The sequence below is a fragment of the Siphateles boraxobius genome, unplaced genomic scaffold, assembly GCF_051911475.1.
Source record: "Siphateles boraxobius isolate OS27281-9 unplaced genomic scaffold, OSU_SipBor_1 9, whole genome shotgun sequence".
NCBI lineage: Eukaryota > Metazoa > Chordata > Actinopteri > Cypriniformes > Leuciscidae > Siphateles > Siphateles boraxobius.
In genome coordinates, this window is record NW_027509219.1 from 7,341,675 (window position 1) to 7,366,448 (window position 24,774).

At 42.2% G+C, this 24,774-nt stretch overlaps 1 protein-coding gene across 1 annotated transcript; it reads left to right on the forward strand.

Annotated features, from left to right (window-relative positions):
* The first annotated feature begins 330 nt into the window (after positions 1–330).
* LOC143732637 (uncharacterized) lies at positions 331–14,516 on the forward strand. The gene is made up of 14 exons (XM_077223917.1): positions 331–472; positions 615–755; positions 1,090–1,147; positions 4,668–4,722; positions 9,247–9,342; positions 10,055–10,184; positions 10,455–10,692; positions 10,980–11,250; positions 11,390–11,647; positions 12,080–12,266; positions 12,367–12,615; positions 12,799–12,970; positions 13,106–13,254; positions 13,340–14,516. Exons 1-14 carry the CDS (start codon positions 331–333, stop codon positions 13,507–13,509), a joined length of 2,316 nt encoding a protein of 771 aa, XP_077080032.1. The 3' UTR covers positions 13,510–14,516.
* Positions 14,517–24,774: the final 10,258 nt, after the last annotated feature.

The window sequence follows — 24,774 nt, forward strand, 5'->3', positions numbered from 1 at the left end:
GCCGTGACCCGGATGGGAGTGAGGTTTAGGGGGGTGAGTGTAACGCAGGCCAGCTAGTAGTTGCTGTGCGAGTAAACCTCACTCCTCTGATCTCAATAGGCACTATGGCGACAGATGCTAGAGGCTGCAGTCTTTAGCCTCCTTGTTAGAGCGCCTGACTCTCATGCCGGAGACCCGGGTTCGAGGCCCGCTTGGAGCGGGTCGAGTGGGACCCGGGTGGAAGGGGTTACACTTGCGAAACACTTCTAAGTATTCATAGTTTACCCACCTCTTATTTCACCACTATACCCTTGCATTTTGCTGACCCTTTTTCATATTTTTTTTTGCAAGATGTTGATAGACGCCTCACAGCAGGAGACTGTGGACAGTGTAGACACTGTGGAGAGTGTCTATACTGGGGATCAGCCCTTGCCCTCCTCCACTTCTGACGCTGGGACACAGTGTTCTTTGAAGCCCCCCCGATGGTCTCACGGTAAAACTTGGGTATTTTAAGGGGTAGATATTATCATATAGTCTAAAACATTGCCAGTATCTATGCAATCAGAACATGTCCATACACATTGATTAAATTAATACATAGCCTGTAAATGTGTTATTTTGTAGGCTTCTCTTAGCGGCGCTGCATTTTAATCACAATGGCAACCGAGAGACAGCAAGGAGAAGTGATGGGACGGAGAAGTACTGCGTGCGGTATCCGCGCTTCAGAAAAGGTGCCCATGTGGTGGGTCCCATCAAAGAGGAAACCACACAAGAGGGTAGAGGCTTCCTTATACTCCTCCCTAAAACTCCATAAGCCCAGCGTATAGCCTGTCTGTACGAAGTGTACCGGTATTGCCTAGGGATAAGTAGGAAAGATTCGTAAGTTTTAAACTCTGTAAGTAGGTTGGAAACGTAATTTGAAGCCTGTCTCTTATGCATGTTTGTGCATGCAACACATCTCGTCACCTATAGCTGTTGTTCAAAGGACTCCCTGTAAAAAAATTGGTAAAGTAAACATAAACCATGAACATACTCGTGCGTGCTGGTTTGAAGGGGGCCATGATCCTGCCTGAAGTGTGAACAAGCTATGTGTAGCACAAACGGATTCAGGCAGCATGCCTCAAATCCAGGATGCTGCGTTAGGCACGTTACATCTGCTGGCCGCGGGGTGAGATCCTCGACCAGCAACCAAAACGCGCTCACCTCCCTACAACACAAGCTCTCCACCACAGTTTCCATGGGACGACACCGCCCACACAGACACCTGCCAAACACAGCGACACAGACGCTTACTACTCACTCCCTCTCCCGGTAAGCCTGACTGTGTCAATGACAATCAATCGCGAGGAAAACGAGTTGGCACTATCAACAATAATCACACTGAAGACATGACCAGCCTACTCGGCGTCGGCTACGGTGAAACAACATTTTCACCGGAGAAAGAGGTAAAAGTTTAAAAATAAACACTCACAGGTGGGACTGTCAAGCTTGCATTATATTTATAGATCTTCTGACTAAGTTTAGGGTAACGTTACTTTTCTGAGCCAACGACATAATCACTGTCACTGGATAAAAAGAAAACGTTGACGTTCACTCGATGCTATTCACTGACAGTAAAAAAAAAATGTTATTGTATGCACTGCTGTTCATTGACTACTAGCTCCAACGGTCATTGCTGCGTTTCTAAATGGTAGCAACTCAACAGGACAATACACCAACTCTCCATTAATTCTCCTCTGACCATGCATTTATTTGTCTTTGACGGCCATCGGCTCTCCGTATTTCCTCATTGCCCTCTCACGTCTAAACGGTTCGAAATTGTATGGCTGTGGGCCATCATAAATGTTAACTGTGGGTCTTGCCACCTCTTCCTCATCCCAGTTAGACGCCATAGTAGTCAGTGCCAGTCTGCTAGAATTAGTTCAAGTAGCTGAGAACGGCTGAGGCTACATTCCACCGCGTCTACCTCATGTGACGTCATCGCCGAGTTGCGTAAAAAATAACCGTTACTAACCAAAAACTACAATAACTAGATTTTAACACCATTTTGGAGACATTTCTAACTTTATATACATATCTTGACTGCTTTATCTACCCATTAATCGACAGTGGTGTTTAACCTGCACCATGGCCTTTAACCCTGCCTGTCTGACCATTCTAATAAAAGCTGCAAATGGATCTCTCCTCGTCCGCTACTTCTTTACAGAATACTTCGCCACTACAAGGATCCAGCGGCATTCCCTGTGAATATCGGCCAGGTTTGGACAATCCACTTATGTTATTAACCCTTGAGCAGGGCTCTCGATCGCTTGAGGATTACATCCAAGAGTATTTAGATCTCGCCTCCTGTTCTGATATGCCGGACTGTGTGCTCATAGATTTCTTTTGCGAGGGCATTAATCAGCCGCTCAGATCACGTTTAATCCGTGAGGGTCCCCGTTCATCTCTCAGTCAGTTTATGGACTATGCCTTGTTGACAGTTGGTTCAGCGTTCACCGTGGGGGTCGCGGAGGAATGCACCATTACTTCTATGCCTATAATGGCAGCCGCACCAGAGTCTTGTCACATCTCAGCAGATCGTCCAGAGCCCCGTCACGTCTCAGCAGATCGTCCAGAGCTTCACGTCAGCCACGTCCAGCCAGAGCTTCACGTCAGCCACGTCCAGCCAGAGCTTCACGTCAGCCACGTCCAGCCAGAGCTTCACGTCAGCCGCGTCCAGCCAGAGCTTCACGTCAGCCGCGGCCAGCCAGAGCTTCACGTCAGCCACGGCCAGCCAGAGCTTCACGTCAGCCGCGGCCAGCCAGAGCTTGACGTCAGCAGCGGCCAGCCAGAGCTTCACGTCAGCAGCGGCCAGCCAGAGCTTCACGTCAGCCACGGCCCCCCTACACACAAGCACTTCGAATCTCGTGTCACTCACAGAGCACACTCTCATAAAGTGCAGAAAAGCCGCTCGAGTGTTGAATGTAAGAAATGTGTCCATAGGTCTGTGCCCTCTATCTGCCCGCTCTGTTACACGATCAAAAAAGCAGGTTATGAATGTCTCATGCCCGCCAGAGAGCGTTCACGCTTGCTAACACAAACCTCCCCCCGGGCTCCGCCCACGCGTTTAAGTGTTATAACAAAACACAGGGCATTAATAAGATGCTCCCCATCCATTATGATCGGGGCGTCAAATACACTTGTAAGTCTCGTGCCCGCACACACGCGCTCACGCTTACAGGAAGCTTTTCCATCCGGAGCGCTGCTCGCGCGTCAAAAAGTGAAAAAAGAATGTTCCCCCTCCCTTATGATTGGGACATCTCGCAGAAATCAGCCGGTTTCGGCTTTCAGCGAGCAGCCATTGCCAAGAACCGAGAGCGCACGCGCCGCGCTTTCGGCTCCGGTTCAGTTTCACAAGCCCGCAAATGGCGGTGATCTGAACCCGGAGGCCATTCGCCCCCTAGCGGCTCACATAGCTGCGTGGGAAACTATCCCAGGGATTTCAGAATGGGTGCTGAGCACAATAAAGCAGGGCTATACACTTCAATTCATTCGCCGTCCCCCGCGCTTTCAAGCCTTGACCGCGACGATAGTGAATGCAGAAGTAGCACACCTACTTCACGCAGAAATAGCAAAGCTGCTGTGCAAAGGGGCTATAGAAAAGGTAGCGCCTTCTCTGAGCGAGTCAGGTTTTTACAGCCGATATTTTCTCGTACCCAAGAAGGATGGAGCCTTCAGACCTATCCTAGATCTGAGACATTTGAACAAAGTGAAAGACTGTTCAAAATACTTACGACCAGGAAAATCCTCGCGCACGTTCGCCCGAGGGACTGGTTTATTTCTCTAGATCTGAAGGATGCCTATTTTCAGATTCAGATAATACCCCGTCACAGGCAATTTTTGAGATTCGCCTTCGACGGTCAGGTATATCAATACACCGTCCTGCCGTTCGGCCTGTCCCTAGCACCCAGTACATTTACAAAGTGCATGGACGCGGCGCTCGCCCCCCTGAGAAGTCAGGGGCTGTGAATAATGAACTATCTGGACGATTGGCTGATATTGGCACAGTCAGAGACAGAACTGCTATCTCACAGAACAGTGCTTCTCAGTAACCTGGAAAGCTTGGGTCTCACAGTCAACTGGACCAAGAGCTCTTTACTGCGCAGCCAGTCAATTTCCTTTATAGGAATAGAACTGGACTCGGTGACCATGACGGCTCGTTTATCGACACAGCGCGCGCGCCGTGTTCTAGAAGGGCAGCTTTCTCCCTTTGAAAACATTTCAAAGGATGTTGGGCTGTATGGCATCAGCTGCAGCGGTGCTTCAGCTGGGCCTACTGCGCATGCGCCCGCTCCAACGCTGGTTGAATGCTTGCGCGTCCCGCCGAGCCTTGGTTTCTGGCGGCCAGAAAATCAGAGTGACTCAGACCTGCATAGCGGCTCCGCAGCCCTGGTTAGTAGCCGACTGGTACCAGCAGGGAGTGATGATGGGAACCATCTCTTATCGGAAAGTCAGGGACTGGGATGTCTGTTCAATTGGATGAACAAAATGTGATACGACTTAAAAAAATCTCTATTGATTTTATTATTATGATTAGGTAATCTGAATTATAAATAAGGGAGGAATTGTAGTAGAAATTTTAATATTGGCTGATGAATAATAGACATTGCATTGAAATAACATATGGTCTCTTATCTCTTTATACACAGCTGTGAAAGCATGAGTGAAGACAATCAGAAGATGGTTGGGCCTCTGTTTTCAGAGGTGAGAAAACGATACTCGGTTACTAAACGTAACCTCGGTTCTCTCTAGAGAGGGAACGAGTATTGCGTAAGTTTAGCTTACGCTACGGGAAAGATTCATCTTCTCGAGATATTGAAGCCAAAAAATTACCCTTAATATTGTATTTATTGTCAACGCAGTGCAGCAGCTAGCAGACCTAGAGCAGGCCATCTCGCGTGCTCATTGGCTGCCCTGCGGGCAATTGCTGCAGCCTACCAGTGAGCCCGGCGTGACGTCACGCCCAATGAAGGGCGCCCGCGCCTTCATAGCGTCACAGCCCGCTGGAATGGGCGTGGCTTAGCGTATAAAAGTAGGGGCTGTAGGCTGAGTTCCCTGGTTTTTCGTCGACTGAAGCGAAGTCGCTCATGGCGCGAGCACGGCCGGTTACGCAATACTTGTTCCCTCTCTAGAGAGAACCGAGGTTACGTTTAGTAACCGAGTATCGTTCTCTTACGAGAAGTTCTCTCGTATTGCGTAAGTTTAGCTTACACTACGGGAACACTTTGTCAACGCCGTGCGCACCAAGCATCCACCATGAGACTCCGAACTTTCCGGGGAACCCCATAAGTGGAAAAAATAAGGTGGCCAGCCACGCGGGCCATCACTTGTACATAAGCAGACATAGGGAATATAGAGCAGCGCGCCGGTCTGTATAGGCACATGGCACATACCCTACTAGTGCAGCTCAACCAGGAGAGCTGAGTCACGTGAGAGTGATCTGAGCAGGAAGATCTGGGCAGAATACACCTCTCCTTCAAACTGACAAAAGTTTAGCCTGCAAGGCAGGAACTTCTAGGTTATAAAACCTGACAAAGGTAGACAGAGAGCACCAGCCCGCCGCTACACATATGTCATGGATAGAAATCCCACTGGACCACGCCCACGACGAGGCCACGCCTCTCGTGGAATGAGCCCTGATGCCCAGAGGATATTGCAGACCTTTTGACGCGTAAGCAGCTGCTATAGCGTCCACTATCCATCTGGACAGGCTCTGTTTCGAGGAGGCGAGACCCTTGGTGCGCCCACCAAGCGAAACAAAAAGCTGTTCTGAACGCCTGAAGGAGGCGGAGCGCGTAATGTAAAATCTCAGCACCCTGACAGGGCAGAGGAGATTCACCTGCCGGCAGAGCTGACAGCAAAATAACTTGGCTCTGAATGGAGTGCCCATCACTTTAGGAACATAGCCATGTCCTGGTCTGAGGATGACTTCAGAGTCATTCGGCCCGAACTCAAGACACGACGCGCTGACAGACAGCGCATGCAGGACCCCCACACGTTTTACTGACGACAGTGCATTTAGAAAGACGGTTTTCAGTGATAGATATTTCAACCCCACGGAGTCTAGTCGTTCAAATGGAAAGGCTTTCAGGGCCTCGAGGACCAATGAAAGATTGGCTTACTGCACTAAGACAGTGATATTGAAAGACCAAACTCGGTACACATCATATTAATAAACCATACTATGTATAAAAAAATAAGATGAGTCCAAAATATGAACGCAACGCGTTTAATTACACGTTAAGCATTTTCTTCCCATAGAAAACCAATATAAGAAAACGCTTAACGTGGCTTACTGTACTAAGACAGTGATATTAAAAGACCAAACTCAGTAGACATCATATTAATAAACCATATATGTATAAAAAAATAAGAGGAGTCCAAAATATGAACGCAATGCGTTAATTACACGTTAAGCATTTTCTCCCCATAACGTTATAAGAAAACGCTTAACGTACGGCTTACTGTACTAAGACAGTGATATTAAAAGACCAAACTCAGTACACATCATATTAATAAACCATATATGTATAAAAAAATAAGATGATTCCAAAATATGAACGCAACGCGTTTAATTACACGTTAAGCATTTTCTTCCCATAGAAAACCGTTATAAGAAAACGCTTAACGTGGCTTACTGTACTAAGACAGTGATATTGAAAGACCAAACTCAGTACACATCATATTAATAAACCAAAACTATGTATAAAAAAATCAGATGAGCCCAGAATATGAACGCAACGCGTTTAATTACACGTTAAGCATTTTCTTCCCATAGAAAACCGTTATAAGAAAACGCTTAACGTGGCTTAGCCTACTGTAGGCCTACTAAGACAGTATATTGAAAGACCAAACTCAGTACACATCATATTAATCAACCATACAATGTATAAAAAAATAAGATGAGTCCAAAATATGACCGCAACGCGTTTAATTACACGTTAAGCATTTTCTTATAGAAAACCGTTATAAAAAAAACGCTTAACGTGGCTTACTGTACTAAGTGATATTGAAAGACCAAACTCAGTACACATCATATTAATAAACCATACTATGTATAAAAAAATAAGATGAGCCCAGAATATGAACCCAATGCGTTTAATTACACGTTAAGCATTTTCTTCCCATAGAAAACCGTTATAAGAAAACGCTTAACGTGGCTTACTGTACAAAGACAGTGATATTGAAAGACCAAACTCAGTACACATCATATTTTATACATATATGGTTTATTAATATGATGTGTATTGAGTTGGGTCTTTTAATATCACTGTCTTAGTACATAAAGCCACGTTAAGCGTTTTCTTATAACGGTTTTCTATGGGAAGAAAATGCTTAACGTGTAATTAAACGCGCTGCGTTCATATTCTGGCTCATCTTATTTTTTTATACATAGTATGGTTTATTAATATAATGTGTACTGGGTTTGGTCTTTCAATATCGTCTTAGTACAGTAAGCCACGTTAAGCGTTTTCTTATAACGGTTTTCTATGGGAAGAAAATGCTTAATGTGTAATTAAACGCACTGCGTTCATATTCTGGCTCATCTTATTTTTTTATACATAGTATGGCTTATTAATATAATGTGTACTGAGTTTGGTCTTTTAATATCACTGTCTTAGGCCGTGTGTCCACCAAAGCGTTTTTAGTCGGCTGAAAACGCTGGACGCTCTGCTGAAAACGCCTAGCTGTGGGCGCTTGAGAGCGTTTTGGCAGCGCTGCGTTTTTTCAGTTGAGACGATTCGTTGCTATGATACAGAATATCAGCAGCACAGTTTACTTGTAACTGATTTCGCAGATAATTTTGTTTCATACTAAAAATGTATTTTTCATCCATTTTGTTCGGTTAGCTCTGCTGGTTGACGTCGTTGTACAGAAAGGATGTTGTGACAGTTGGTCGTGTGGTATTTGTCCCGCCCCTCCTCCACTGTGATTGGACGTCTGGGTAAAAAGTGACAGTGATGAGCGCAGCGTTTTACCCAAAGTTGAACATTTTTCAACTCTCGGCGACCAGTAAAAACGCCGGGCGCTCAGCGCTTCAGCGTGAAAAAAACGCCGAACGCTCAGCGCTTGAGCGTTAAATACTCGCTCAGCGCCTCGCTACGCTCATGGCGTTTAAAAAACGCGGCGCTCCCATTGAAAACAATTAGGCCGTGTGTCCACCAAAGCGTTTTTAGCCGGCAGAAAACGCTGGACGCTCTACTGAAAACGCCTAGCTGTGGGCGCTTGATAGCGTTTTGGCAGCGCTGCGTTTTTTCAGTTGAGACGATTCGTTGCTATGATACAGAATATCCACAGCACAATTTACTTGTAACTGATTTCGCAGATAATTTTGTTTCATACAAAAAATTTATTTTTCATCCATTTTGTTCGGTTAGCTCTGCTGGTTGACGTCGTTGTACAGAAAGAATGTTGTGACAGTTGGTCGTGTGGTATTTGTCCCGCCCCTCCTCCACTGTGATTGGACGGCTGTGTAAAAAGTGACAGTGATGAGCGCAGCGTTTTACCCAAAGTTGAACATTTTTCAACTCTCGGCGACCAGTAAAAAACGCCGGGCGTTAAATACACGCTCAGCGCCTCGTTACGCTCATGGCGTTTAAAAAACGCGGCGCTCCCATTGAAAACAATTGGAATTTTACGCCAGCTGCGTGAAAAAACGCTTTGGTGGACACACGGCCTTAGAATTTTACGCCAGGAGCGTGAAAAAACGCTTTGGTGGACACACGGCCTTAGTGCAGTAAGCCACGTTAAGCGTTTTTCACGTTAAAGACCCACTCCGATGAAAATAATGTTTTTTTAGGTGTTAACATGTTCTTGTGGCATTTTTCTTATGTTAGAGGACATATCTTTAGAAAAATAGGCTCAAAGTTGTATTTCTGAGTATTTCTACATTCAAATGCCTGTGAATCAGTAGCAGACGCAAAAATGCCGTTTGAAATAGACTGGAGTTGTGACGTAGTAACTCCACTGGGCGGGGCCACAAGCTCATACTCCCCGCCACGCCCGCTCAGGTTCTGAAGAGTAGAGAAGACGATGGCGGATCAACACCTATGTGCGGTAGCGGGTTGCAATGCTAAGAAGAGAGATAGTGGTATTAGCTTTCATGCTTTACCAAAACATGTTGCTGTGAGAGATAGATGGTTGACGTTCCTTGGTCACGGCAATGATAAAAACCACAAATCGGTTTGCAGTCAGCACTTTACAGAAGACTGTTTCACCAACTGGCAGGAGAAGAAAATGGGCTTCGTCACTAAATTGTTTTTGAAGCCGGATGCAGTGCCTTCCATCAAGACACCATCAACTGGACAGCCTGTGTCTTTACCGGTAAGTTTATTTTTTTTTCTGTCGGGAGCTAGTTCAACGATCCCGCCTGTTTGCTAGCACAGTGCGGCCAAAGTGGCGCTTTTCTGTCAGGAGCTAATTCAACGATCCCGCCTTTTTACTCATTAAATCAGCTAACGTTATCTACCGGGCAAAAACCCCAGTGCTGCATAATGTGGCAACTCTCTGTTAACTTAACTTCATCTGTGTTAAAGCGTTGTAGATTATAATGTAATGTAATGCTTTTCACAGGGGCTTTTTTGAAGTTGTGTTTTGTGTTTAATTTTACTCAGCAGCAGGGTCAGATACACACACACAAGCCGTTGCATGTCACTGTGAACAGAGCTCCGATAGTGGCGCTGAAATTGGAACACATACTGTAACAAATAAGTCACTTTTCACCGTCTATCAATCGTCAAAACTAAAGTTTGGAGAACACCGACTGATCCCGTCAGTAATTACATCATTGCATAATGAGAGAGGGCAGCCAGCCTCCTCCAGGAGGGATGAAATATCGAGGCGAAGTCGAGCTTTTTTTTACCGCGACGTCTTTGAGTGAAATAATGATCGGTGATAACTTTGATTAACTTCGGATAATAATAATTAACGTGTATATAATACTGTAATGCTTCTATATTGACTACTACTTTACTGAGAAAAGTGTATGATTAATGGTAAAGTTATTTATTGTGTTCTGTTTTCTCTGTTTCTTAAGAGTAACGTCACTTCTGCGGCTGTCACACAGACAAGAGATGTCGGCTGTCAGTGGGAGCCACAGAAAAGGGGAAGGGCAACTGTGGCCACCCAGCTGTCAGAGTATACTCTCAAATCCATTCGAAGTAAAGGTTAGTGTTGATCTGTGTAATGACATGATCTAATGATTTCTATTGTCTTTAATATTTTTAGAATGAAATATCTGTGAAAATATCTGTGCTAGTGTTCATTGGTGTTGTCTTAGTATATTGGTGATGTCTTTGTATGCACCGTTTCTTAAAATTGAATATGTGAATGTCACTTATTATTATGAGTGTCACCGGATGTGTATTGACCCCTGGACTATATGTAGTAGACATAGTAATACATGTCTGTTCATATTTAAAATTGGCATATTACAGCTATCCAAGTCAATCCATCCACCAGTTCCTTTGGAACCAATACTGAGGTTAAAGCAGAGTTTGGAGGCTTTACTTCAACACCGGACAAGACAAGGCCCCCACCTTTGAAAAGGAGACGCCTTGAGACATTGCTGGATGACACAGAGGATCTGGATGATTCTGAGGAAGAACCAGTTGACCGTTCTCAGTCAACATATCACCCCAGCATGTCTTCTTTGAGTGACTCAACCATTGTCAGGTGACCACTCACTGCCAATTATACAAAAATCTGCATCTTTTACATATTTTCAAAAAAACTTTTTCCCTGGTTTACACACTAACTACAAATACGAATAATATTCACAATCTACTCATTTTGTGATCTCAGAAAATGGATTGATATTGCTGATTTGAATTCCTTTATTTTATAATACAATTCTTTAAATATTCTTTTTTAAATTACTTTGTAGTTGAATTGCTGTATTACGTTTTATGAAAAGATAGATGAAGTAATATAATATATTTCATCCTCCACCCACCCCACAGCCCTCCAACACCAATACAAGATATTGTAAAATATGTTGTATATGAAGATTGCCTCCTTGCTCTGTTCCATGACTGTCCAATCTGTCAGCGGACATGTGAGCTGGAGAAGTATGTCAGGGGAACATTTTTGTCAATCAGACAGAAATGTCCTTTCTGTGACTACTCCAGGCAGTGGAAAAGTCAGCCGATCATCGGCAGCACCCCAGCAGGCAACCTGCAGTTATCTGCTGCAGTACACTTTACTGGCACGTCATTTAGACAGATCAGCAAAGTAAGTAACAGTACATAAATGTGCATAAATGTAGCAAGAAGTGGATAAAAAATACAGCATTAATGGAAGTATGTGTGTGTAACTTCTAATGTCTAATTTCAAAACATAATCAACTTATCAAGATTTGGTTGTGTTACAGGTTCTGTCTGCACTCAAAGTCTGCAACATAGTAGAGAGCACATATTTCCTCCATGCCTCATCATTTATGGAGCCATGTGTTTTCGCTGTGTGGAAGCGGACCCAAGCAGACCTGATCCAGGAAACAAAGAGTAGGCCTGGGGGAGCCGAGCTTGGGGGTGACATGAGAGCCGACAGCCCGGGACACTGTGCAAAATATGGCTCTTACTCAATGATGGACCTCAACACGGGAAAAATTATTGATGTCCAGTTGGTGCAGGTGAGATTATGGCACATGTCCACTTAGTACAAAAGGTACAGGATATTGTCCTGTACTTTTGTGCATTTTTTTTTGTCATTTAATTGCTTGAGGATTGAGCACCCATTCACACTTTTTGAGGGTTGAGGCCGTTTGGACTACATGCTCACATATAAATGGTAAAGTTTGATTTCCCCCAGAAGTCTAGGAGCCCAATAAAAACATTTAATTTATTTCTGAATTAGATTTTATTCATTTATGCTCATGTGCAAAACCTGAATAATTCATATAGTTTGAAATAAATCTATGAAAATAAATGTAACATGGTGAAATATGACATTTTGACCTTCTGCATTAATCATTTATTTTAATATCTCACCTATGACAGAATGTTGATGTGAAATATAAAAAAAATCATGTGTTTGTGCACTATTGTTTTCTCTAACCCCACAGAGTAACGAATGTGGAGGCAGTGCCAAAATGGAGAAAGAGGGCCTGATTAGGAGTCTCGATTTCCTGGAAAAATCTGCTGTGAAAGTTGCATCAATTGTCACTGACAGACACTCTCAAATCCAGAAGTTTTTGAGAATTGAGAGGAACGATATTGAGCACTTTTATGATGTTTGGCATGTTGCCAAAGGTGAAGTAAATATAAAAAAAGTTTTATTCACATGGTTCTTGAACTGTGATATACACGGTCCCAAGTAACAGACTTCCATTTGCTCATTCTCGCCATTCAGGTGTTTCGAAGAAAGTGGAGGCTCTGGCAAAGATGAAGGACTGCGATGAGTTAAAGAGATGGCAGCAGAGCCTGGTAAACCATCTGTACTGGTGTGCCATCTCTTCCTCATCGGGTGAAGAAGCTGTAGCTAAGTGGACATCGTTCAGTAATCATGTCCAGAACATCCACAGCCATGACAACGTCCTCTTCCCTGAGTGTCTGCACCCTGCCTTGGATGGAAGCCGCCCCAAAAAGTGGTTGAAATCAGGCATGTAATCTCAAGATTATGTAGTGTACTGGTATCCATGCTTTTGTTTGCTATAAATAATACATATCAACAATAATTTGCCAACTTGTTTGTGCTATTGCACAACTTTCCTAAAAGTGATATTGGATATGTGTAGGGAAAAATTATATTCTAATATTAATTCTATCACTATTTTAATTGCAGCATCAACGGCTTTGTTTAAACTGCAGAGGATTGTGTCAAACAAATACCTCTTAAAAGGTGTGGCAAAACTCAGCCCAAGGCACCAAACATCGGCCATTGAGGGTTTCCACAGCGTCATTCTGCGATTTGCCCCCAAAAATGTCGTCTTCTCCTACAGGGGAATGCTATGCAGGTAAACAGAATAGTCAATTTATTTGTTATTTGGAAAAGCACACACCTGTCTCTCACCTATATTCTTGGTTGAATCCAGGTTGGAATTTATTCTTTTTTTTTTTGGAATGGCCATTTTATATATTTGTGATTTCAGGTTGTATCTCGCTTCGCTGCATTTTAATGAAAATGGAAACAGGGAACAGCTGACGTCTAGAGACGGAACACCAGCATACAAGATCAAATACCCCAAGCACAAGAAAGGAAAACACACGATCCAGCCACTGAAGAAAAAACCATCATATGGTAGATTAAAGACATATCAATAATTGTTTTATTTTTCATTTATTTTTTTGGTACATACAGATTAATGATTATCTTTTCTTCCCAGCCTATGTGGACAACCTAATGCGCGTCTTCTTCGACGAGGTGCTGCATGAACCAGCAAAATTCACTGTTGAGCTTCAGGAACTGAATATCCCAGACACCCTGTTTTCACAGTTCCACAGACCAGACAAGCAAGAGGCTGTTGCTGCCTATGTATCTCGCTTCAGCCACTGATGTACTTTATTTATTTAGCGTCTTGGCAGACGTCAAACACAAATGTCATGGCAGTCTATTCTGGTTGATTATTTTAATTCATATGATGTTTAATTTCAATCATTAACAGACAGTGCCTGGAGTCAGGGTCAGGACAACACAGAGAGGATATTAATATTAACTGTGTGTATATATATATATACACTCACCTAAAGGATTATTAGGAACACCTGTTCAATTTCTCATTAATGCATTAGTGTGGTCCTGGTCAAGACAATCTCCTGGGGCCTCATTTATAAAACTTTGCATAGGATTTGCGTCAGAAGTGGCGTACGGATGAAACATAGGACGTGCGTACGCACAGAAATATTTGGATTTATAAAACCGTGCGCACGCACATCCTACGCATTTTTCCCTTAATAAATCACAATCAATTCTAAATGTAGCGCAGCTTTTGCGGCTTCTATTCCGTGAAACGCCCACAAGTTAATATTCATCGATTGCGAAATCATGGCAAACACAGAGAGGAAAGCCAAGAAACGTAACTTCTTGTGCGTCATTAGGCATTGTGATGGCATCATGGCATTTTATTACCATCCATATTTTTATAAATACCAATTATTGCGTAGAGAGCGGAGTACGCCTTCTTTTGTGCGTATGCAACGTTTATACGTCCTCTTGTTCCTCGTCCGAGCTGGCATCTGGCTCAAAACTGTACGGCTGGATAGCTCCAATATTGTTCTCCATTTTTGTTGCACCGGTATTGACAGGTTGGGGATGTAAGCTAGCGGGAGAGACAGAGCTCTCAGCAACGGGGAGGGGGAGGGTCGTCCCCATGCCTCCGTGCCAACGGCTCCGCCCACAACGCAGAGGCGAATTTCTAATGGGCTACTGCCGCTCTGCTGAAGCGAAGTCCCAGAAAACGGCACAGGTTTTGTGATTTTGGCTAAAAATGGCATAATCATAATTTAAAGACCACTGGGAATGTTTAAAAATAGCTAAAAAATATGATCGGAGTGGGACTTTAAGCGTTTTAGAATGTCCCAGATTGGCCGTATCACCGCCGTACGGTGTTCATTTTAGGACATCCTCAGACCTCAGACATATGAACACAAGGCATCATGCCTCAGACTAAAAGGCTTCAGTCATACGACAAAACGGCATCGCGCCTCAGACTGAAAAGCTTCAGGTCTCAGGAAAAACAATGTCAGTTCTCGTACAATTAGGCGTCAGACGAAACAGCCTCAGACATAGAGGCATCAGACATAAAGGCATCGGACGAAACGGCATCAGACTAAAAGGCATCAGCTATAAGGCATCGGGCGAACGAACTCAGGTGGAGTTTAGTGGTTCGCATTGCCCGCCCCATGTGACGTCACACGTACGCGGTTCAGATCAGATGGAGGCGGTAACCCGTCATGATAATATATTTGTATATTTTCTTTCATCAAATGTTACACTAATTACGTTGTACACAGAAAAGAACATGCATTTTGCGAGTTTTATTTGCATGTTTAAAAAGTTAGATGACATATTTCAACTAGCTATATCTTGTAGGCTATGTTGGCAAACTATCGATAGTTTTCACGATCGTGAAGTTAAAGCGTTCTTTCGAGCTTGTTGTAGCCAATTTTAATGTGTGTTATATGTGTTTTGTTAGTATTAAGTTGTATAGGGGTGACGCTCTTCCACTTGCACACCAGGGGGCATAGGCAGGGAATCACAGTAATTACGGAGACTATATGAGAAAGTCGCAGGTGAATAGCGTCAGGGAATTACGATCTGGGGAAGCCACACAGTTTTTCAACCGTGCTTGCGTGCATGTGTGGATGTTCGTGATGGATTTTGTCATGTCATGCAGTTAGCATGGTGTTTACTGTTTTTGCAGATGTAAGAGCTCAATTTACATCAGAAATGCAAGCAACAGTGTTTTGTAAGTAATTTTATTATAAAATAAAGTGTTAAACGCATGCCATGGCAGACCTGATTTTTTGCACCATTACACGTTGGAGATGACTTCAAATTCCCTCAAGTGGCTTTTTTTTATGGTACGATGGCCACTACAGAGATATTAGACTGCTTGATTAAAACAGCTTGAGCTTGATTTAACATTGCTGTAAACATTTTTCATTTGTATGAAAAAGCAGGTGCTTCAGCACCCCCAATAAAGACCAAAGCACCCTGATAGCACCCCCAAAAATAATTATTGGAAGCAATTATATTAAGGCTGTGAAAACTTATCTTGTTTTTTTCCAGATATGAAGTCGTTATTTCAACACAACTCCTTATTTCGACACTATAAGTCATTATTTCGATATAAGTCATAATAAGTCGTTATTTTTCCACATAATATCTGTTATTTCGATATAATACAGGTCCTTCTCAAAAAATTAGCATATTGTGATAAAGTTCATTATTTTCCATAATGTAATGATAAAAATTAAACTTTCATATATTTTAGATTCATTGCACACCAACTGAAATATTTCAGGTCTTTTATTGTTTTAATACTGATGATTTTGGCATACACCTCATGAAAACCCAAAATTCCTATCTCAAAAAATTAGCATATCATTAAAAGGGTCTCTAAACGAGCTATTAACCTAATCATCTGAATCAACTAATCAACTCTAAACACCTGCAAAAGATTCCTGAGGCTTTTAAAAACTCCCAGCCTGTTTCATTACTCAAAACCGCAATCATGGGTAAGACTGCCGACCTGACTGTTGTCCAGAAGGCCATCATTGACACTCTCAAGCAAGAGGGTAAGACACAGAAAGAAATTTCTGAACAAATAGGCTGTTCCCAGAGTGCTGTATCAAGGCACCTCAGTGGGAAGTCTGCGGGAAGGAAAAAGTGTGGCAAAAAACGCTGCACAACGAGAAGAGGTGACCGGACCCTGAGGAGGATTGTGGAGAAGGACCGATTCCAGACCTTGGGGGACCTGCGGAAGCAGTGGACTAAATCTGGAGTAGAAACATCCAGAGCCACCGTGCACAGGCGTGTGCAGGAAATGGGCTACAGGTGCCGCATTCCCCAAGTCAAGCCACTTTTGAACCAGATACAGCGGCAGAAGTGCCGGACTTGGGCTACAGAGAAGCAGCACTGTACTGTTGTTCAGTGGTCCAAAGTACTTTTTTCGGATGAAAGCAAATTTTGCATGTCATTCGGAAATCAAGGTGCCAGAGTCTGGAGGAAGACTGGGGAGAAGGAAATGCCAAAATGCCTGAAGTCCAGTGTCAAGTACCCACAGTCAGTGATGGTCTGGGGTGCCATGTCAGCTGCTGGTGTTGGTCGACTGTGTTTTATCAAGGGCAGGGTCAATGCAGCTAGCTATCAGGAGATTTTGGAGCACTTCATGCTTCCATCTGCTGAAAAGCTTTATGGAGATTAAGATTTCATTTTTCAGCACGACCTGGCACCTGCTCACAGTGCCAAAACCACTGGTAAATGGTTTACTGACCATGGTATTACTGTGCTCAATTGGCCTGCCAACTCTCCTGACCTGAACCCCATAGAGAATCTGTGGGATATTGTGAAGAGAAAGTTGAGAGACGCAAGACCCAACACTCTGGATGAGCTTAAGGCCGCTATCGAAGCATCCTGGGCCTCCATAACACCTCAGCAGTGCCACAGGCTGATTGCCTCCATGCCACGCCGCATTGAAGCAGTCATTTCTGCAAAAGGATTCCCGACCAAGTATTGAGTGCATAACTGAACATAATTATTTGACGGTTGACTTTTTTTAAATTAAAAACACTTATTTTATTGGTCGGATGAAATATGCTAATTTTTTTAGATAGGAATTTTGGGTTTTCATGAGCTGTATGCCAAAATCATCAGTATTAAAACTAGGGCTGGGCGATATATCGAATATACTCGATATATCGCGGCTTGTAGTCCGTGCGATGTAGAAAATTACTATATCCTGAAACTCACGGACATTTTTCTTCCTTTGTTTTTTCCCCCTCTTGTCCTGTCCAGCATGAAAGCGCAAGCATAATGATTACCTTCAGGGTTTTACCTGCATAGACAATTATGAGGCGGCCGCCTCCGTCAAATTTCGTGCCGCCTCCGCCTCTCGACAAAACTCGGACAGACAGTCACGTGCTCATATACACTTTTTCAACCGTGACAGTTCTGTCGCGATTCCCGCTTGTGTCCATTCTCTAACCGTGTAGTTTGCCGATAGTGCTGCACGGATCATAATCCGCGGGTCGAGCGGGCCGAGTAATAAAAACATTCCATTCAATCGAGGGTGGATGACAGCTAAATGAGTGTAATAAAGACACGGAACTCCCATCATGTTACCTAATGTACGGACAGTAACAGGGCGTTTTCACACCTGAAAGTCCGCACCAGTCCGAACCAAAGTTCACATTTTGATACATTTTATACTTTCAGAAAGTTTTGGTTTGGTTTCACACTGCAATTATGCGAGCGCACTAAAGAACTTTACGTGACATACTTGCGTCCTGTCGTCATCATCTATGTGGGCTGCATCTCAACATTGATTGGTTTGTAAATGGACGTGCGTCTGACGTCAGCGTGTTAATGTCAATGCGGCGGGTAACAATGACAACATGAATGAACAGACGCATATCGTTACATACCAAGAAATGCGGCCGCCATCTTAAACCGGTCATACTCCTATTTGCGTTGCATAGCAGCAGTAGATGCCAGAGCACTGTGCAGCATGTTCCTGCTCAAATCGGCGGACCATCACTCGGGGACTACTTTTCACAAGAATGATTTAACATTTAACATTACCGTACTATTGGTTTCATTTTGTGAACAAAATTTTCAATGTGTCCTGTATCGTAGTTACGTGTATGACCTTTGCAGCAAAAAAACCCGCGTGAAAATCAGTTCGGTATTCAGTGAGATATGATTAATTAAATGCGCTGACAGCTCATTGCACCTGCCAAACAGATTAGACTGAGCGGAGCAGGTGACCGGTTTAAGATGGCGTCCCCACGGCTCGTCCGCGCCAATAGGGAGTAGCGGTCGATAGGGCGTCTATCTATATGATGTCTATGGTTTCAACTGTATTGTTATTTTTATGGCACAATTACCTGCAGCACCAACTATACACAAGGCTAGTTCAAATTCGCCAAATGAACGTCCTCGTCGTTTGAACATTTTATCGTCGCCGGCAGGAAAGGAGGAGAAGACTGCAAGCAATCATGCAAGCTCTTTTTTTGGTGCATGTTTTCCAGTTGACTTCTAATTATGTCATCAGACCATACTTCAATTAAAAACCTCGTCTCCTCCTCTCCCCATGTGCGTACGGCTCATTTTTCCTGCCACCTTCTGTTTTTTCGGCTATGCGGGAACCACCGGAACTTCCTGTAAAAGGTCTGAAAATCCGAACCATACAGAAATGCTTTCACACTAGAAACGAACCAAACCTTTGTTCAGTTTGATCCGGACCGAGACTACCTCTTTTCGTCGGACCAAATTTCATCTGTTTGGTCCGGACCGTGGTCCGGGGGAGGTTTCACACCTGTAATTTTGATTCGGACCAAACTGAAAAGTCAGAAAGTCCGGACCAAACAAGGTAGGTGTGAAAGGGCCCTAAGTTGCGCTGTTGAGTCTCGCGCAGTTATTTATAACATTAATTATAGTTAAGAAACAATATATAGGCTACACACGACCAGAGTGCTGTTTTCCTGAATGCCATAACGATTGAAACCGAGATATTAATTTCATAACAGTTCAATAAACAAATAGTTAAAATTAAGTTACTTACATTTTTAGACTGTTTTTGTTCTGTTTTAGCAGTGAAAATAGTTCCAAACAACAGAACCATATCGCGTCTCACAGCAACACTCATCCATGATTCATTACTGAATCATTCAGCGTTTTGAACTAACAGTTAATCGCTTGAGTCAAAGATTCAATTGCCCATTATTAAACCGCCTCATTCTTAATCAATCAGCCGTTTGAACGAATCGTTTACATTAATGTCTCAATGACTCGCTCATTAAGACGGCAGCCTGCCGCCTCCTACTGGCGGTTTAGTTCAAAGTATCATTCTTTTCAACATTCCTTATTTGTATATTCAAAAAATATTCAAAACAATCTCATAATCTCATTTAATACAGTTATAATTTTTCAATGTAAATTATTTAATTTGATTGGTACAAGCCTGTCTTATTATTTTAATTGAATGTATTGATAAAATGTAAGAATTGGAAATGAAATTTAGAGCATACATTAAATAAAATTAGGGGGGAAATGCCCTTTATAAAGGTACAAAAAATTGTTCTGATCGGAGTGTTTTCAAAAATGAAACATTGACAATAAGTTTAAAGGGAGTAAGGCCTCTGTTTAGGCTATAAAGAAAATGTAATTTTGCCAAAAGAAGAACTTTTAATTTAAATAAATGTTAATTGTGTGATATGTTACCATATTATCATGCTTAATTGAATAATTGTAATGTGATGATCAGATGCAGATATCTAAATCAAAGAATATGGGTGGTTGGCGGGTGGATTATTATTTATGGATTATACAGTTTGAACAAGAATGTTTTAATGTAGACATATAGAATCATCATACTGGTATGATTTTATGCATCAAAGTTTAATTCAATGCTAAGGCAAAATATCGAGATATATATCGCGTATTGTGACACGGCCTAAAAATATCGCGGTATTTATAAAAGGCCATATCGCCCAGCCCTTATTAAAAAAAATAAAAGACCTGAACTATTTCAGTTGGTGTGCAATGCATCTAAAATATACGAAAGTTTAATTTTTATCATTACATTATGGAAAATAATGAACTTTATCACAATATGCTAATTTTTTGAGAAGGACCTGTATCTCGTTATTTCGACATAATATCTCGTTAATTCGACATAATAACTTGCTATTTCGACATAATAAGGGGACATTCTAGTCTGCAGTAAGCCCCATAATGCGTTTTATAATGGTTTTCTGTGGGAGGAAAATGCTAAACGTTTAATTAAACGCGTTGCGTTCATATTCTGGGCTCATCTGATTTTTTTGTAGTAGAAACGAAAATAGTAAAAAGTGAAATAGTCTACTTTATTATGATTTTATCATAATGATTAATACATGCACGCACAATTATCCGTGAACTTGGTAAATGTTGCAGATATGTTTTATGCACAAACAAATGCCTTTAAACTTATGTGTGCAAAATTCAGAATTAAATGAATGTGCAGCAATAGAGAGTCTGTAGGTCAACTATAGCCATTAAATAACCGCATTTAGTTTCATATTTATCAAAATAATATAATGTTATTTTTTTTATTAGGGGAGACAGTGAATAACCCCAATTTAAAAAAACGGTGGAGTGTTCCTTTAACTGCCTTTTACTGACAATAATCCCTTGCAAAGCAAGTGTGTTCAGTATATCCTGGTAAAGGATCCCTAAATTAAAATACAACTTTATCAAATGCTCTCTATCCATAGCTATTAGCCTGACAAAAAGTGCCTTAAGCGGGTGGCGGCTTTAGTGTGCACTTTCTGCTTTGGGGAGAAAAGCTGCTCCATTGTGCATTCTCCTTTTATATAGACTAATCTTGAGGCCACGAGATACTATCTTGAGTCCACGACAGTGTTAATTTTGGCAGCCATTTTTGATTTAGTCTTAGTCTTCATCTTCAGACGAAAATGCTTATTGGTCTTAGTCACATTTTAGTCGTTTTGTCTTTCATAGTTTTAGTCTAGTTTTAGTTGACGAAAAGTCACTGCATTTTTTGTCAACTTTGTCATTACTTTTAGCCAAACTGCAGATACCGACATTAATTTTGGTAGCTATTTTATATGTAGGCCTACTGTAATCTGTAGACAAAAAAATGTCATTACAATTTTTCTCTCTAGGCCAGTTCAGTTAAGCTTATGAGAAATTTGAATCAAGGTAACAGGCTGTATTGATTAACAGGCTGCACTCTTTAGCAGTAGCACTAGTGCAATTCTACATATCCCTTTTCCTTAGTTACAGTTTTTTAGAGTACCCCCTGGTACTCTTCCACTTAGACTGCAGTCACACCTTTTCCATTAAAGGGATACTCCACCAGTTTTCTTATTAAACTATGTTATTCCCTTAACTAAGACGAGTTGATACATACCTCTCTCGTCTCAGTGCGTGCACTATATCGCTCTGTATTGCCGCAAAACTATGTTAGCACTTAGCCCATGCATTAAATATGGGCCAAGCAGAGAAGCGACCAAACACTTCCACGTTTTCCCTATGTAAACACAGTTACTCGAGTAGTGTAACTTGACCTGGGCTGGTGACACAAAATAAACCTTTGCGCTTTTCTAAGCGTTTAAAATTGATGGCTATATTGTATGGCGGAATACCATAACAAGTGCTTTTGAGCACTTCGACTTGGTGCAATAATATCTTCACTCGTGAAAAGTCCTCTTACCGGCTCCCGCTTCCGCTTCCCGGGTCTTCTGGATCTACACTGACCCCCACCTTCGATGGCAATACCTTGTCCCATTCTAAACAGCACAGGCTCTCTATTTCGGTTGCCATCTGTTCGCAACAGTCACACTTGCACCACCAATTGCTGTTTGCCCGTGGTCTTTCGCCAGCTCCGGTCTGTTCTGGATCATATCTTTCTTGCCTCTCACGGTCCATAAGAGCTAATTCCTCCTCCGTGTACTCGGGTTCAAACAGATATGGCTCTGGGTCTTCTACAAAGAAGTCATAATCATCTACAAAGTCCGCCATTGCAAATGATCTGCAGTTTGCTAATAGCACAGGTAGTAAAAGTCACGTTGGTTGTATTGACGGAAATGTCAGAGGGAGAGGAAGCGGGAGCCGGTAAGAGGACTTTTCACGAGTGAAGATATTATTGCGCCAAGTCGAAGTGCTCAAAAGCACTTGTTATGGTATTCCGCCATACAATAGTCATCAATTTTAAACGCTTAGAAAAGCGCAACGGTTTATTTTGTGTCACCAGCCCAGGTCAAGTTACACTACTCGAGTAACTGTGTTTACATAGGGAAAACGTGGAAGTGTTTGGTCGCTTCTCTGCTTGGCCCATATTTAATGCATGGGCTAAGCTAAGTGCTAACATAGTTTTGCGGCAATACAGAGCGATATAGTGCACGCACTGAGACGAGAGAGGTATGTATCAACTCGTCTTAGTTAAGGGAATAACATAGTTTAATAAGAAAAACTGGTGGAGTATCCCTTTAAGGGACAATATTTGCCCCCTTTAATCGATTTTTCCAGTTCATTTCTTACCTTTAAAAATACCTTTATGAAATAAATAATGCTTTAAATAAAACAATGTTCAATAAATATGCAATGATGGTAAAAACGAAGTGATACTTTTAAATATTAAATTAAAATCACCAGTAGGAGGCGGTAAGTCATTGTCTTTATGAGTGAGTCATCGAGTCATTCATTCATCAGTAACGAAGCAAGGGGCTGTATTTATGAACGGGTCATTGAATTTCACGATTCGTTCCAAGCCACAGATTCGTTCATGAATCACCGCTGTGTGCTGCAGTTCTGCTGTGACTTTCGTTGCAAAATAGAGCAATAAGCCTAATGACAATACTGTTTTAAATTTAGTACATCACTTAATGTTACCCTTTTGTTTGTTGAACTGTTGTATAAAATCAATGTCACATTTGAAATCGTGTGGATATTCAGGAAACATTGCATTTTTGCTCGTATATGATCAACATTAAAAACACTGCTGGATATATCAGCCTGCATTTTGATCGCAGATTTAGTCACACAAACAGCACAAGCGGCTCATGACAGAAAAAAGACCGACTGAATGTCACTTTAATTTAAGTAGAAAATCTCAAATGAAGATCGCTGAACTCCCGTTTACTTGTCTGTTTTTTCCAAATCATCCGCGCTTCTAGTGTAAAGAGAGCGCGCGCATGGTTGCCAGATACTATTGAAAAGAACGGGTAGAAAACGTGTTACTTTACCAGAAAAGCTCTGACTGAGGGTTTAAATAATTGAAATCTGGCAACCGTAAGCATGAACGCTCGCAAACAGTCTGACTGTAATGTGTTGTCGTCTCCTTTATTCGACAAAAACAAGTGGTTTTGGTCAAGTTTTTTTTAACCCATCAGTCTCGTCTTTTTTCGTCAACGATATTGCATTGTTGATATAGTCACAGTTATCGTTTAATGACATGGGTGTCGTCTCTCATCTCTTGTCTTAGTCAGGGAAAAAAAGGTCGTCAACGAACATTTTTCGTTATAGTTTTCGTTAACGAAATTAACACTGGTCCACGAGTTACTATCTTGAAGCCACGAGTTATATTGAGGCCACAAGTTACTATCTTGACTTGAGGCCAAGATATAGTATCTTGAGGCCACGAGATAGTTATAATTTTTTTTTTTTTGACAAAGTGGGACTAGGGGGGCTCCGTATAGGGGGGCTCCGTAGTTATGCATGAAATTGTGAATTATTTTGAAGTAAGATTTTTTTACCTTAAAATAATGTTTCCAAAATCGTTTCATTGGTTCATCAAGTCATGACATGGTGAAATGCACTTATGCCACAGCTTTGCGGTCCTTTATCTGATATATCCACGCTATGACTGCCAGATCATACCTGTCAAGTATCCCGTTTTGGCGAGATATATCCAGCTGCAGACCCGCAGCACCACCAGTTTCAGAACCCCAGTGCCAGAACCCCAGCGCCAGAACCGGAAGTGAGGGAGGGGCGGAATTATTTACAATGACACAAGCATGGTTATTTTTGCAAGTATTTAAAAATATTAAAAATTGTTGCACCTTTTAAATAATAATTAGGGTATGTTTTTATTACACAGTGAGTCACTGCTCGTTGTATGAACTATAACTGGTATGTGACAAATAAAGAGCAAGACAGTGCTCGTGTTGTTTGAAGACGTGAGAGTGCGCGCGCGCGGCCGGGGCTCTCTCTCTCTCTGCTAGTTAAGCGCCCTGTCATGCGCAGCAGTCATTCTATTCCGCCAAAAAGCGGACGATCTGACGGTATTTAGAAGATTTAATACAACCTGAAACTAAAAAACAGACCCGACCTCTATTTGAGACCGGACTTATATTTACCCAGACCTGCAGCCACACCAGGCGTGTAAAGAGACAATCGTCTATTTGGGACTCGGCTATTATTTGAAGTACGGTACATTTTTATGGTTTCTTTTAAAACAATGCCGGATTTTCTCTCTCTTTTTAGATTTTTGACATTATTTTACATAAAGAAAAATGCATGCTGCACATGTTCTTGTGAAATAAAGTATATTTATATAAAATGACCATAGGTTTCAAGCATTATTTTCACGAT